Below are 14,076 nucleotides of genomic sequence, written 5' to 3'. Positions count from 1 at the left end.
AATTGCCTGCTTGGCGGAAGCTTTATAGGTCCCGTATTCTATTATCTGTCCAAGTCCTGCGAGAGTCCAGAACCTGTCTCGGAATCCTGGCCCAAATGCGCACGGTGTCTCAACAACAACCTCCGCCAGGACGGATACTCCGTCTTTCTCCGCTCAACAATCACACTACCGCAAATTAAGATCCCCCAGTTACCGAACCTCAGCATGCTGGAATGCGGGGTATGGACGATCAGGGAATGGAATTTGCCGTTTAATATTATTGTAGCGCCCGTGCGAGTTCGCTGTTATGTATGGTGAACAGCTCCAAGGGGACGCTATAAACCAACGCTCTCGGACGCTCCTGGTTTGCACTTATTCTGAGGAAACCCAGGAAATAAGTTCTACCGAAAAAATCCGGATTGAGTTTCGTTCGAATTTTTGACCATGTCATCAAACGAACTAGCAAATGATGGCTCGAAAGAAGAGGTTGGAGCCTCAACAGCTCATTCGCGTCACCTAGAGCGCCTCCACACCGCAGGTGGTCATTTAGAGGACCGTACCCAACCAGGACTGCCCGTTTTTCATCGCAAGCTCGCGAATCCTTCACCATTAGGGCTCATATCGTTTGCTACAGGTACCTTTAATGTCATCTGTAAGGAGATCGTGACTGATTGGTTAGATATGTTCCTCATATGTTCGTTCGGATTACATGCCAGGGGGATATCCAGCCCAAATGCGATGATGGGAGTCTTGGTATTCTTTGGCGGTATAGGCCAATTCCTCGTTGGAATCATGGAATTTGTCGCCGGAAATACGGTATGCTTCAATCGAACAAGGCACGGTGATAGTTCTTGACCACTCGAAAAGTTCGGTGCAACCGTTTTCTCCTCCTACGGGGCCTTCAATCTGTCCTACGCGATGATATATCTGCCGGGATCAGGTATCATGGCCGCCTATACCGATACATCGACGGGTCAACTGGTGCCTGAATTCTATCAGGCAGTGTCCATATATCTATGGGCATGGTTCATCGTTACTGTTCTCTACACTATTGGAGCAATGAGGTCTTCTTGGGTCTTGTTCCTCGACCTAGCTTTCCTGGATGTCAGCCTTCTTCTTCTGGCTTGTGGGTTCATGGCCCAGGATGATAGTGTGCTGAATGCAGGATACGCAGTCGGATATATTGTCAGCTTTTTATCATGTAAGTCGTGCATCAACGCGGAGACTACTTCATTTACAAATGAAGACTAATATTTGTTGACTTTATACAGACTGGGCTGGGTGCGCTGGTCTATGGAGTGGTGGGGTAACTCCTATCAACCTGCCGACATTTGAGATGCATTCGCCCGTGTGAATAATCTTATCTTCTGAGGTAGAGCGGCAGGACTTTCGAATATCCATAGTGTTAGATGCAATCGCCAGATATCTGAATTTACATCTGAGGAGATCAATTGGGCTTATTGTCAATGAAAATAGTTCTATGGACCGACGAGCACAATAATTAATAGGATGGAGGAGTCTGATAACACTTCAGCTTAACCTCTTCACATGGTTGTGGCTAACTGCGAGGTCTTCAATACTCGCTCCCAAGCTGGACTCCCAACCGCTGCGCTGTTGTGGTAACGGTTGGGTTCCAACTTTGAAGCGGGTATTTCACGGAGTGGATTGGGTGCTTGGGCCTTGGCCCTTCAAACGGGCCATCGGGGTCATCATTAAGGTGGAGCCGAATATGTTCCGATTATGCATTTGCATAAAACCCCATTACCCCATTACTATATTTCCTTCATGGACGCGTAGCAATCGTGGCAGAGGTAATATTCCTATCTTCCGTGTACCCTGCTCACCCGTTCTTTTGATCAAACCCAAGGATGGATTTGAATATAGTAGAGGTCCACCTGATCCGGACGGCCACACTGTTAATTGCAGTCTATTTGCTTTTGAACTGGCTGCGCTCCGTGATTTTTGATACTCTACGTGGTGTACCTGGTCCATTCATCGCGAGATTCACCCGACTCTGGCTTCTACGTCAATATATCAAAGGCAACTATCATAAAATAAATATCGAACTGCACAAAAAATATGGTGCCAATCAGACAATCCCAAGACCCTGCTGAGCTCTGCTGACGAAGAATAGGGCCAATCGTTCGAATTGCGCCTGGGCAATACAGCATTGACAGCGTCGACGCAGCCCGAACAATCTATGGTCATGGTACCCAGTTTACGAAAGTAGGTTTCTCCAAGCTGTCCATTTCTCCCTCATCTCGGTTCTTATTCAAATCCTGACTTGGCCATTTAAAGGCTGATTGGTACCAACCATGGGGTGTTCCCCACGTGACGAATCTGTTCAATGAACAGAATGCTAAGCAGCATGCCGAAGATCGTCGAAAAGTGGCCAGTGCTTACTCAATGACTTCGATGTTGTCCTATGAGCCATATGTTGAGGCCTGTACCAATGTTCTGTTTCAACGTTTATCAGAGTTTGCCGAAGCAGGGTTGCCAGCTGATATGGGTCACTGGCTCCAGTGTTATGCGTTTGATACGATTGGCATGATCACGGTAACTGCTTTTCTAGACCTTCTCATCAGTCTACCGTACTGACAAAATTGAAAGTTTGACTCTCGATTTGGATTTCTCGACGCCGGTCAGGATATCCATGAGTTAATTAATATTTTAACGGCTAGCGCCACCATAGCCAGTACCGTGGGGGTCTACGCTTCATTATATCCTTTGGTATTTAAGCTCATACAAACCTTGAGTTCGTTGAGTTCAAAGGGCGAGGTAAAAGGACCGGAAGCTCTGAGAGGATATGCCGAGAAACAGGTATCAGCATTTAAAAAGCAGCCTCCACCAACCACTCTGCCAGAATCATTTGTGACTAAATTCCTTCGGCTTCAACGAGAACGGCCAGAATATATCACCGACCGATCAATTTTGATTGCCGCTACAGACGTGGCTATGATTCGTTAGCCGCGGGCCACCTGCTCCGTTCCTTGAAGTGACCGTCAATCTCTCCTATCCCAACCCACCACTGACCTTGATATGACTTCGGACGATGGTAAACTCCGTCTTAATGGATCTCTGTCGCAAGGAAATTGCCGCTGTTCCGCTAGTCTTTCACAGCCTCGAGCCATACCAGGTTGTGGTCTGCCACCAATGTCAGCATGCTATGATCGACTCGCAGAAATATCTAACCAAAACCAGCCCTCAACAGTGGTTAGGTTAGGATATGCCCAAGCGTATTTGCTATAAGCTCCACAGGTCCCAGAGCCAACGGTCCGAACGTCTCAGGTAATAGAATCCCGTGCCTGGACATCAAGCATTAGCTTCTACTTGTATTTAAAGGCATCCCCTACAACTTCACAACTCGAATTTATCATTTAGATCCACCGGCGTCTGAAGCACTAGCACGGATCCCGGGATTTAAAAACACGTCAATAATCTAGCCACAGAGCCAGGAGGCTCCTGTGCTCTTCGAATGGTAATTGTTGCTCGGTCACGAGTTCTTCTGGCCCTTTGCATGTAGATTCTCTTTGTCCTTTTGTGATTTAATGGTAGCCCAACCTTTCTAGACGCCGAAAACCCTGTGCAATGAATTCTTCCTTTGTCATGTTCCCGGCCAGTCAGGCATTTATAAAGAAGAACAGGCAATGGCGGACTAGAGACAAGACTTTCCATCAGGGATGCAAAAAGGAGAGTTTACAGCAGGGCTGAAGATTGCACCCGTTGTCTGATTGCGAATTATGTTGGTGAGTGCCAGGCTTGCTTAGCAGGTCCACTGAATGAAACAGACTGTACGCACATGCCTTACGCGGCGGTATGCACGTTGCCGGTTGCTTGGCGAAGTTATCAGGAGAGATGTCGGTCTTGTTTTCTCAATGTAGTTAAGAGAGACAGTCCGATCCACCCGAGAACGCGACGCTTCTTCAGGTCCGGCCCAACTTAGAGCATGGCAACTTGGAAGAATCGAAGTCTTGTCTGTGTTATCTGCCTTTATTCACAACTTCTAAGGATGAAGCGCACATGGCGCGTTCAGTTGTCATAGCCCTTGATGTCTGAATTAGTCCTACAGTCAGAATGTCTATTGGTTCTTCAGTCAGCTTGCTTTCCATCATGTGCTTGGAGTGTATACAGTTCCATGCCGGGACAACCGCTACAGATTATTGCCAGTTCGATTCTACTATGTACTTATCTATTGCCTATTCACACGCTACGTACTGAAATTCGCTGGCACCACCACGTTGCAGACTCCACCGGTCACTGATGCTCCACCTCTCGGACATTGTCGCCTCAATCGTACAACCGGGCCGACATTGATCGCCAGCCACTATATTTGATTCCGAATAGCGTCTGTGTCGTGAAATGGAAGCCAACCGATGGTCGAGTAGTAGTATATATTGCAGACACTCATTTACCTACTTCCTTTCTTTTCCTTCTACTATCATCCATTGTTCAATTTCGGCTTTTCTCCTAAAAAGCTCACCAAGGCTAATGGCCTCACTCCTTTTCAAGACTCTCATTTTACTAGCCTCGGGTGCGGTAATTGCCCAAGCGCAGCTCTGGGACAACGTCATCGAGACCTCCTATGGTCCCGTCCAGGGTTTCCAGTACTTCAACGAGTCCACTCTCGAGACCTATTTCAACATCTCAGAGTCCAATGTGACTGCCTTCCTGGGAATTCCATTCGCAGCTGACACCGGCTATCAAAATCGCTGGAAACCACCACAGTCGCGCGAGCCGTGGAACAAGACCTTGAAGGCTACGAAATTTGGCCCTGCTTGTCCTAGTAGCTATGCCTCCGACATCAGCGAGGACTGCCTGAGTCTCAACATTTGGACGAATGCCGGCTCCACTGATGCTAAACTCCCTGTCATGGTCTGGAATCAGGGCTCGGATGAAACGAGTGACACCGCCTGGTGGTATGGTGGTGGAATGGCCTTGAAAGATGTTATTCTTATCACCTTCAACCGACGTGATGATGCATTCGGCTACCTTGCTCACCCTGAACTCAACGAAGAGAGCTTTAAGCAAACCGGGCACAAAACCTCTGGCAATTATGGAGTTCTCGACCACTTGGAGGTTCTCAAGTGGGTGCAAAAGAATATTGCCCGATTTGGTGGTGACCCGGACCGTGTTACAGTTGCCGGTCAGTCCTTTGGCTCGTCGCAGGTGTACCACGCCGTGAACAGCCCTTTATTCACGGGCTATTTCCATGGTGGTATCTCCGAGTCTGGCATCCGGTATCCATACGATACTCTTTTGGCTGGGCTAGCCACTTCCTATGTCAATATGTCTACTGCTGTCCAGAACGGTATCAATTACACCACCTTCCACAACGTTTCTACCATTGCGGAATTGCGAACCAAGTCTATGGAAGACCTGATGATCGGCTCTTCAGACCGTGTCGGCAACAACTCTATCTGGTGGGTTACCGCTCTCTCGTGCGACTACCCTCTGATCTTCAAGCCCGTTCTGGACGACTATGTTCTTCCATCGAAGTACATTGAGACACTGATCAATGGTCCCGCCAATGATGTCCCCGTCATTACGGGCAATACCAAAGATGAATCCGGTGCTTCCACAACTACCGACTTCACCTTGGATGAATACCAAGACTACTGCTCTCTCAAGTACGGCAATCTCTCCAGCCGCTATTTCCAACTCTACCCCGGCCATGGCAATCAGACCATTGCCGATATGGCCTGGAATGCCGCTGCCCGTGACACTTCTCTCATCGGCTCGTGGGCCTATGCCACCGACTGGTACAAATCTGCTTCGTCGTCGTTCTACACGTACTATTGGACCCATGCGCCACCAGGACAGGACCAGGGTGCGTTTCACCAATCGGAGATTATGTATGCGCTCAATGCCCTCTATGCCAATGCAGGCACATATCCCTTCACCGAGAAGGACTATGAGATCCAAGAGAAGATGTCCGCATACTGGGCGAACTTTGCAAAGACCTTCAACCCTAACAAGGGTAATTCTTACACTGGCAAAGGTGCACTGCCGCATTGGAGTCCAAACAGTCCCAATGGTACCCAGGTCGTCATGGAGCTCGGCAATGCCTTTGAAAATGTTCCCGTTGCGAAGCCTGCGCAGGTTGACTTGATTATGGATTACTTCCATCAGCAGGTTCCCTACTAGATGGAGATAGCTAGAAGAGTTCAATGCCAGGGGAACATTGTGCTTTCGACAATGCATATTGTTCCAGTCTATGGATTATCTCAGAGTTATCGGCAATAACTTCTATGGAAATTACTTATTTTCGACCATTAGAATGCCGGGTGATTGTATGGTTTTCATTGATACTTGAATAACTATGGTCAAGATGCAAGTGGAGCAAAATTGCTAGTCATCGGTGACGGGACATCCTAAAATCATAGTATCAGAGACAGTACCATGGCAGCTCATAGACTATAAACCATCTATTTCCTTTGGTCCATGCTGTCCGCGGGGTGAACTCGGGAGCATGTGCCATTGTGCAGCAGGGCTGCCGCATGGTTTGGTCAATGCTGCCATATGGTGTTAGATGAGGCATTATCTGCAAGAAATGGCTCATGCTGAGGGATTTTGCTGGCGTTGGTACATTGTGATCCATAGCCACTGGAGCAAGACATTCGACCCGAAGTTTGGTGACGTCGTGGCAATCACATGGCTCTCGCAGATCTAACGTGGACATGATTCACGATCGTGCCCTTCGAGCCTAGCAACAGATAGAGAGTATGTCTGGCGAACCTCATGTTGCAAACGGATTCGCATGAATGGTAACCCTATCAATGCGCAGCGGCTCATAATCTTCACCTTCCTTAGGCTGAGACACACGAGACTTCTTGTCAATCTTGACATTGGCCTTCTCAAGCTTGGATAATACATCACCACCCTCATCCTGGGCGCTGAGATTCAAAACCTTTCCGAACACGGTACTGGCCCCATCGAGATGCGGCGCCGGCGCAAAGGTAATGAAGAATTGACTACCGTTGACAGTTTGTCCCGTCGCATGCTGTGAGCCTGGCGCCGTGCTATCCTTCACAGGTCTCGATGCCATGGAAAGAATTCCGCGCGCATTGTGTCGTAGTGCCGGGAGATTGATCTCCTGGTTTAGCGCGGAGGGGTGGTAGATCGAGGTGCCGCCTTTGGGAATTTCGAAGGGGAGGGGCGGTTTCGTTGACGTGGACGAGGATTGAGCAACGGGTCCGAGGGAGATGTCGCCGCCTTGGATCATGAAGCCGGGGACGAGACGGTGGAAGGGCGTGTCGTTGTAGGCGCCGCAGGCGCACAGGGCGAGGAAGTTCTCGACCGTCTTGGGGACGGCTTCGCAGAACAGCTCGACCTTGAGGTCACCTTGAGGCGTATGGAGCTGTGAAAATAGTCAGTGTCATTTCAAGAGAATCCAGAATCGTGGTGTGCTTACTGTAACTGACATCTTGTCTGATTGAGCCAGGGTGAAGTGGAAGTCGCAAAGTTGCTGGACAAGGTCTGTATGCTTAGTCACCGCTCTATTTACCCTCCTTCCATTCGAACTTCAACTTCAACGTTATCAAGAAGGCAGTCACCATGAATAACCGGCCGGTCGAGCAGGCGCTGGGCACATTGTTGCCCACTCATGCGAATGATCTCCCTCAGGAGCTTCTGAGTCTAGCGCTATCTCTAGTCGCGCAATCCCGAAGCTTCTCCAGCAGCTTGAAGCCCGAGGAGGAGATCGCCCGGCCCTACGCATGTGCTGAAATCGCTTGCAGGAGGTAAGTCGGCTTCTCATTTCCATTGGCAGGTCACTGATTTCCACAACTGCAGACTGAGCCGCCCTCTCAAACTCCCCCCGCTCCTCGGCCACGCACCCTGTCCTCCGCGCATCTACAAGAAGCTCTACTCATACCTTGACAAGTCACTCTCCGCAAGTTCGAGCGGAATTAAGCGCTCAGCCAGCGGCTCCGTCTCCGGAACGCCGCCTCGTACTGCCTCCGCGCAGACAACCCCTGCCAAGGGCTCGACTGTTCGCAAGACCCCTTCAAAGCCGGCTCCCACGCCTCGCGGTCTACAGAACACGCCCTCGAAATCCACACCATTGAAGAGAAGCGTTAGCGTCGCCAACAGACTGGCGTCGCCTTCCAAATCAGCTCGCAAATCTACTGTATCTCGTCCGAACGGCATTCATGATTCAACTATTATCCCTGATGCCCCAGATTGGGTGATGACGGGCATCCGCACGGTCTGCAAGACACTATCGACCCCTGCACCTCGCACAAATACGTGGTCTCGACCTCCCATTTCCAGAACCCTGCCTCCTCACATCTTTTCTGGCGTTTCCTCTATCCTCTTTCTGACATCGAGCATGTCGAACGATGAAGAAGGGATCAACGAAGAAACCTTAGACTTCCTGGAACCCATTGTGTCGATTCAGGGCAACGAGGATGATTTCCGGGAGCTCGTTTATGCCATGATCGTGGCCGTATACTTCCTTGTTCTCACTCGACGACGTAACCCACCGCCATCAGAGGAAGGCGAGGAACAAGACACCGAAACCCAAAAGATGGACAAGAAGACTTTCAACGAAATGCGTCAAACGGCTCTCACTAGTCTCGGCTTGCCCACGGACCGACGTCACCGCGACGACGTTGACCAGTGGATTGCGGTGATCATGGAGCAGAGCTGGGCTAACGGGCAGGAATGGTTTGAGAATGTCCCTTTTTCTGGGGAGCTAGATGGTGAAGATGAAGAGGGCCGCTCATATCAGGACCTTGATGAAGAGGATGCGGTTTTGAGGGGTGTGCGATTGCCCAAACGGCAGAATGCGGCATCTAGCGCTTCTGCCTCTGCTCCGCGAGGTGGTCTTTTACCCGGCCTGGGAACTATGATGCAGGATCGCGTCGACTGGTTAAGCGAGGACAGACAGGAGGACTTTGTAGAGTGGAAAGCAGACATTATGGCTCGCATGGAGGGCATGCAAAGCACAGCTGGTCCAGCTGCTGCCTGATCCGGGTTCACGAGGGTGCAATGGAGGCAATAAAGGCGCATGAGGAATATTCGATACCCTATACAACGGAATGGAATGCATATTTATGTTCGAGCCTTGTATTTCAACTCTTAGGTTATCGACAAAACCATCATCATCTATATCTGATGTCAAGTCTATTTTTGTCAAATCAGTGTCCAGCGCTGCTTCCAGCGCAGCGTGGGCCAGGTTATATATTATATTCCGGGCTTTTTTTTTAATACCAAATGCTTCGAGTGCGGTGGTGAGGAATAGATTCGTTGTGTTCGGCCTCCAGGTTTTTCATCGTATCGTACAAGAAGAAATCGATGAGGATGGCGTTGATGCCGTATGTCTTTTTTGGCGTTTCGGCGTTTTCAGGTTGTTCTTCCGAGTTCTCGGTGTGGTTGTTTTCAGGGGTCTTCGTTGCACAGTGCGATTCATCTTGCTGCGCGGGCTTGCTGTTCCCATTCATCTTGACTTCCGGGTGCCGTTTTTCGATCTCGCGTTTGATCAACTCCACACACCAGATACTCGTTCCTCGCAGCTCAATCTCCCACGTGGAGGCTGGGGGGAGAGGCTTTCGGGATCGGATGTGACTCTCCAGAGGGGGAGAGAGACGCAGACAGCCTAGCTGGTGCAACATCTGGGGGATGCGATAGTCTAGATAACCAGTTAGCTGTGATTTACTTGGAAGACAACGAAGTGCTTACCTGCGAACATGGTGATCTTGTCAATGTCATGGAACTCCCCAAAGTCCTCGCCATTGAAGCAAGCCCACAAATCCGCCACGAGGATTTGAGCTCGCTTGTAGAAGCGTACCCGTCGGCCGTGGAAGACGATCTCATCTCGGAAACAGGCAAAGTTTTCAGCGAGCAGGTTGACCAGCCCTGCGGCGGAGTAGTTGGCGCTGTCGATGCAGTTGGCGAAACTGCCTCCGAACTCCTGCGGTGATCATCAGCACTAATTACCAGCGATAGAGGCTAACGGAATACTTACTGTACTGAGGACCTCTCCAGCTTCGCGCAGACACTGTACTCGCTCCTGAAACAGAGGGATCCCTTCGTCTGTGGCGGACCGGAATACATGCTTTAGCACTTCCTCGGTGCACTCGGTTTCATCCACCCAGAAGTCCGGATCTGTGATGGGGATGTCTATACGAATGTTAACACCGTACACTTCAGCGGAAACGCAGAACAACATACCCTCTTCAAGCGCTCTCTGCAACGCCGCTACCAAACTCCAATACCCCGTCCATCGCTTCCCACGATAGTCAATGGCAAACCGCTTCGCCTCATCAGGCTCCTCGGACCAAAAGCTGAAATTCAACAGATCCATAGTGAAAATGAAATCCACCGTACTCTCATCCTTGGTCTTCGGGTGCAATTCATGCTCCGACCAAGTCTGCGTCGAGTACTCTTTCTTCTGCATCAGCCGCCATATTGTCTCGGCGGCTTCTTTGGTCTGTTGGGGACTCAGGGCCACGTCAATGGCCTCGTCGAAGACGTATTGTGCGCCCTCGAGTACTTTCGTCTCGGGTGGTTGGCCTTTGGAAGGCTCGTTGCCCAGTCCGAGGGATTTGCGCAGGAGTTCCAGGAGTTCCGGGTCGGCGTCGTCGTCCGACCCTGAATCAACGTAGGGATCTGCTGCGGGCATTTTTGTTTCTTCTCCTCTCTGCCTGACCAATGGAATGTTCAGCGGATGTGTGGATTGGAGGCGCGGTCTGTCCCTGATATTTCTAGTACTTCGGGGGTGGCGCGACGTCTCTGTGTGTGTGGAGCAGGGATCGATCGAACACCCAACACCGTCCAATCGTGATTCGGGATATTCGATTCCCTGCAACAGACTGCTTCTCAGCAAAGAAACAGATATCACCAGAATATCCGGGTGATAGGAGTTTGTCCGGCCTCCGTTGCGGCGAAAATTCGTCTGGATAGAGTCACCTTGTTACGTAATCACCGTGGCCGCGAGCTGAACAAGAAAAGATAAAGGCCTGGCTGGGTGTTTGGAGTCATTGGTAGTGATCATCCGAAAGAATAGATCTGGTCTTGGAGAGTGGCTGCGCCGAGCATTGAGGGTGTTGAACCATTTCCCCTAGTAGTATAGGTACAAGTCGAGGTTATAGGGTGAGAGTCGGTACTGTGGCTTCTCGCCCATAAGAATAATATTCCTTGAGCATTACAGTCGGTATGCAAGGACCCGAAGATAGTGTCAGGGAACGGAGGCAATCGCTCGTGTTTGTTGGGTGTCCAACCTTGGAAGTGACCGGGATTGAACTGACCTCATCCACCTCGGCGTCTGTTCCCGGATTCTCTTCCTTCCTTTGTCTCTCTTTCTCTTTATTTCTCACCCTCCATCCCACCACCACGCCCCTATTTTGGCGCGCTTTGCTTGTGATCCCCCAGCTTTATTCTCAAAGCAATGACTCTCTAGTTTACGGCGATCGTCATCTGCGCCCATCATGCGAGGTAGCTCCGTCAAGCGCTCCCTCGGAGCGGAACTCTACCACAAGATCAAGGAGGTAAGCCAATAAGCTGCCCTTCGCCCATTGAATCAACTACGGCGATAATGACACTAACCTGGCCCTTCCCCCACCTCTAGTCGAATGTCCTTCTCGTCGGCGCCGGCGGGATTGGCTGCGAACTGCTCAAGAACCTGCTGCTGACCGGCTTCGGCGAAATCCACATCATCGACCTGGACACCATCGACCTGAGTAATCTGAATCGCCAGTTCCTCTTCCGGCACGAGCACATCAAGAAACCCAAGGCTTTGGTATGTCTAGCCTATCGCATTCCTTGCTCTCCCACTTCGTCCGCGCGACATGCGCGCGCTCCCTGTCGCGTGATAAATGTGATGGTCTGACGTCTGTTCGTGGGGCTTCTAGGTTGCAAAGGAAGTTGCGCACAAGTTCCAGCCCGGCGCGAAGCTCGAGGCATACCATGCGAACATCAAGGATGCCCAATTCAACGTGGACTGGTTCAAGAAATTCGACGTGGTTTTTAATGCGCTGGACAATCTCGATGCGCGACGCCATGTAAATCACATGTGTCTTGCGGCCAACGTGCCGCTGGTTGAGAGCGGGACTACGGGCTTCAACGGACAGGTTCAAGTTATCCGCAAGGTGCGCACCGTCCATTATCTGAGCTTCGCAGTTTTGCTCACTCCAGCAGGGTGATACCGAATGCTACGAATGTAACCCAAAGGAAACTCCCAAATCATTCGCTGTCTGCACAATCCGGTCTACACCCAGCCAACCGATCCACTGTATCGTCTGGGCGAAGAGCTACCTATTCTCGTAAGCCCCGTCGATAATACCGGTCGTCTCAATTGCTGAAGTGTTCTAGGGAACTGTTCGGGACGAGTGAAAACGAGGCACCGGAGGTGGACGGTACAGAAAATGCGGAAAACGGTTGGTTTGGCACATTTCCTGTTCAAGCGAAGTCTGACCCGCGAACAGCACAAGAGATTGAGGACCTGCGCAAGGAAGCTCGGGAACTCAATGATATTCGGCAATCCATGGGCTCAGACGAATTCCCTCGTAAGGTATTCGAGAAAGTCTTCCAAAAGGATATCGAGCGGCTACGTGGAATGGAGGATATGTGGAAATCACGCCAGAAGCCGGATGTACTCGAGTTCGATAACCTAGAGTCGGACTGTTCATCAATCGAGCCAACCATTTCTTCGACCGACCAGAGAGTTTGGGCGCTGGGCGAGAACTTTGTGGTATTCAAAGACAGGTGAGAGTTTTCCAACGATATTTACGTACCTCAATTGACTTTTGGTACAGCCTGAATCGTTTAAGCCGTCGCTTCAAAGAGCTCCAAGAGACTTCAAATGGCAGTGGCTCTCCCACCCTGGATTTTGACAAGGATGACGAGGACACACTAGATTTCGTTGCCGCCACTGCTAACTTACGGGCGATTGCGTTCCACATTGAGCAAAAGTCCAAGTTCGATACCAAACGTGAGTCAAGTCCATTTGCCTTGGCGAAAAAAGACTGACAAGCTCATAGAAATGGCCGGCAACATTATTCCCGCTATTGCGACGACCAACGCCATGACCGCTGGTCTTTGTGTCCTGCAGGCATTCAAGGTGCTCCAGAACGACCTGGCGAACGCTAAGATGGTGAGAATTCCCCGCCAGTCATGGCAGGTTAAATTGCTAATCAGCATCTGCAGGTCTTCCTTGAGAGGTCTGGCGCTCGCGCGATCAACTCCAACCCGGTGAATAAACCAAACCCCGCCTGTACCATCTGTTCTGTTGCGCGTGGACGAGTAATGGTCGATCCAGCGCGTGCAACCCTTCAGGATCTTGTGGAGGGAGTTCTTCGGCTTGAGTTGGGCTATGGTGAGGAGTTGTCAGTGTTGAGGGACTCCGAGGTGATCTATGACCCCGATTTGGAAGACAACCTTGCCAAGAAACTGTCCGACTTCGATCTCGGGAAAGACAGCTTTGTCACGGTCATTGATGATGAAGATGAACCTCGTGTCAACGTTGAGCTGGTTTTCGTTGAAAGGTAGGTTTGACCCTTTTGACAAGCGAGACGTCTTTTGCTGACCACCTCCGTTCAGGACCGAGCCAGCGAGCAAGGCGGCCACGCTAGAGCAGAAATTCGAGATCCCCCGGAAGCCTAAGCAAGCTCAGCTGCCAATTCTCGGCGACTCTGCAGCCACCAACGGCACCTCTGTCATCGGCAAACGCAAGCGCGAGGCTGAAGATGGTGACTTAACGAATGGCCATGCTACCAAGCGTGTGGCAGGCGAACCGATGTCCAATGGTGACGACTCAGCGCCCATCGTCCTAGAGGATGATGGTCCCCTCTTGATTGACGATGACTGAAGAAAAGACACAAACAAATAATGTGCATCCCGGGTTTCATTTTCAAGGGGTTCAAGCAGGTGCTGTCATTTCCGGAGTTTAGAGGGAGGTTTTGCCATTTTGACATGTGCTGGTTTTTGCTTTGCTTCGTTTCTTCTCTGTACTATATCACGTCCAAAGGCATTATCTATTCAATCATGGAAATTATGATTTACTTGCATGGGAGTAGATGCGATAACGCAGATGGCTCACCATCACTAGAAGTACAAATTTGAATGACCGTTTATATGTCGCGCCAACCAACCTTCTAT

The 14,076-nt window shown here is 50.4% G+C and overlaps 6 protein-coding genes across 6 annotated transcripts; 4 read left to right on the top strand and 2 right to left on the bottom strand.

Annotated features, from left to right (window-relative positions):
• Positions 1 to 423: 423 nt before the first annotated feature.
• On the top strand, positions 424 to 1,333 carry N7474_007694 (acetate uptake transporter family protein; the record flags this gene model as incomplete). The annotated part of the gene is made up of 3 exons (XM_057199104.1): positions 424 to 795; positions 847 to 1,180; positions 1,251 to 1,333. The coding sequence occupies 3 exons, from the start codon at positions 424 to 426 to the stop codon at positions 1,331 to 1,333; spliced, it is 789 nt and encodes a 262-aa protein (XP_057049805.1).
• A 3,134-nt stretch (positions 1,334 to 4,467) lies between these two features.
• On the top strand, positions 4,468 to 6,123 carry N7474_007693 (uncharacterized protein; the record flags this gene model as incomplete). The annotated part of the gene is made up of 1 exon (XM_057199103.1): positions 4,468 to 6,123. One exon carries the CDS (start codon positions 4,468 to 4,470, stop codon positions 6,121 to 6,123), a length of 1,656 nt encoding a protein of 551 aa, XP_057049804.1.
• A 592-nt stretch (positions 6,124 to 6,715) lies between these two features.
• Positions 6,716 to 7,402, bottom strand: cyp5 (uncharacterized protein; the record flags this gene model as incomplete). Its single annotated transcript, XM_057199102.1, has 2 exons — positions 6,716 to 7,336; positions 7,391 to 7,402. 2 exons carry the CDS (start codon positions 7,400 to 7,402, stop codon positions 6,716 to 6,718), a joined length of 633 nt encoding a protein of 210 aa, XP_057049803.1.
• A 131-nt stretch (positions 7,403 to 7,533) lies between these two features.
• N7474_007691 (uncharacterized protein) lies at positions 7,534 to 8,950 on the top strand (the record flags this gene model as incomplete). The annotated part of the gene is made up of 2 exons (XM_057199101.1): positions 7,534 to 7,718; positions 7,771 to 8,950. The coding sequence occupies 2 exons, from the start codon at positions 7,534 to 7,536 to the stop codon at positions 8,948 to 8,950; spliced, it is 1,365 nt and encodes a 454-aa protein (XP_057049802.1).
• Positions 8,951 to 9,185: 235 nt separating this feature from the next.
• N7474_007690 (queuosine 5'-phosphate N-glycosylase/hydrolase) lies at positions 9,186 to 10,603 on the bottom strand (the record flags this gene model as incomplete). Its single annotated transcript, XM_057199100.1, has 4 exons — positions 9,186 to 9,610; positions 9,661 to 9,892; positions 9,947 to 10,101; positions 10,153 to 10,603. 4 exons carry the CDS (start codon positions 10,601 to 10,603, stop codon positions 9,186 to 9,188), a joined length of 1,263 nt encoding a protein of 420 aa, XP_057049801.1.
• An 805-nt stretch (positions 10,604 to 11,408) lies between these two features.
• Positions 11,409 to 13,786, top strand: N7474_007689 (E1 ubiquitin-activating protein ubaB; the record flags this gene model as incomplete). Its single annotated transcript, XM_057199099.1, has 9 exons — positions 11,409 to 11,468; positions 11,549 to 11,719; positions 11,832 to 12,068; positions 12,118 to 12,242; positions 12,292 to 12,684; positions 12,735 to 12,910; positions 12,960 to 13,072; positions 13,126 to 13,463; positions 13,519 to 13,786. The coding sequence occupies 9 exons, from the start codon at positions 11,409 to 11,411 to the stop codon at positions 13,784 to 13,786; spliced, it is 1,881 nt and encodes a 626-aa protein (XP_057049800.1).
• Between the last annotated feature and the right edge of the window lie 290 nt (positions 13,787 to 14,076).

Source organism: Penicillium riverlandense, assembly GCF_028828495.1.
Source record: "Penicillium riverlandense strain IBT 135883 chromosome Unknown utg000007l_segment0_segment0, whole genome shotgun sequence".
NCBI classification, from domain to species: Eukaryota; Fungi; Ascomycota; class Eurotiomycetes; order Eurotiales; family Aspergillaceae; genus Penicillium; species Penicillium riverlandense.
The sequence above is the reverse complement of the archived record's forward strand: the minus strand, read 5'-3'. Positions and strand labels throughout refer to the sequence as shown.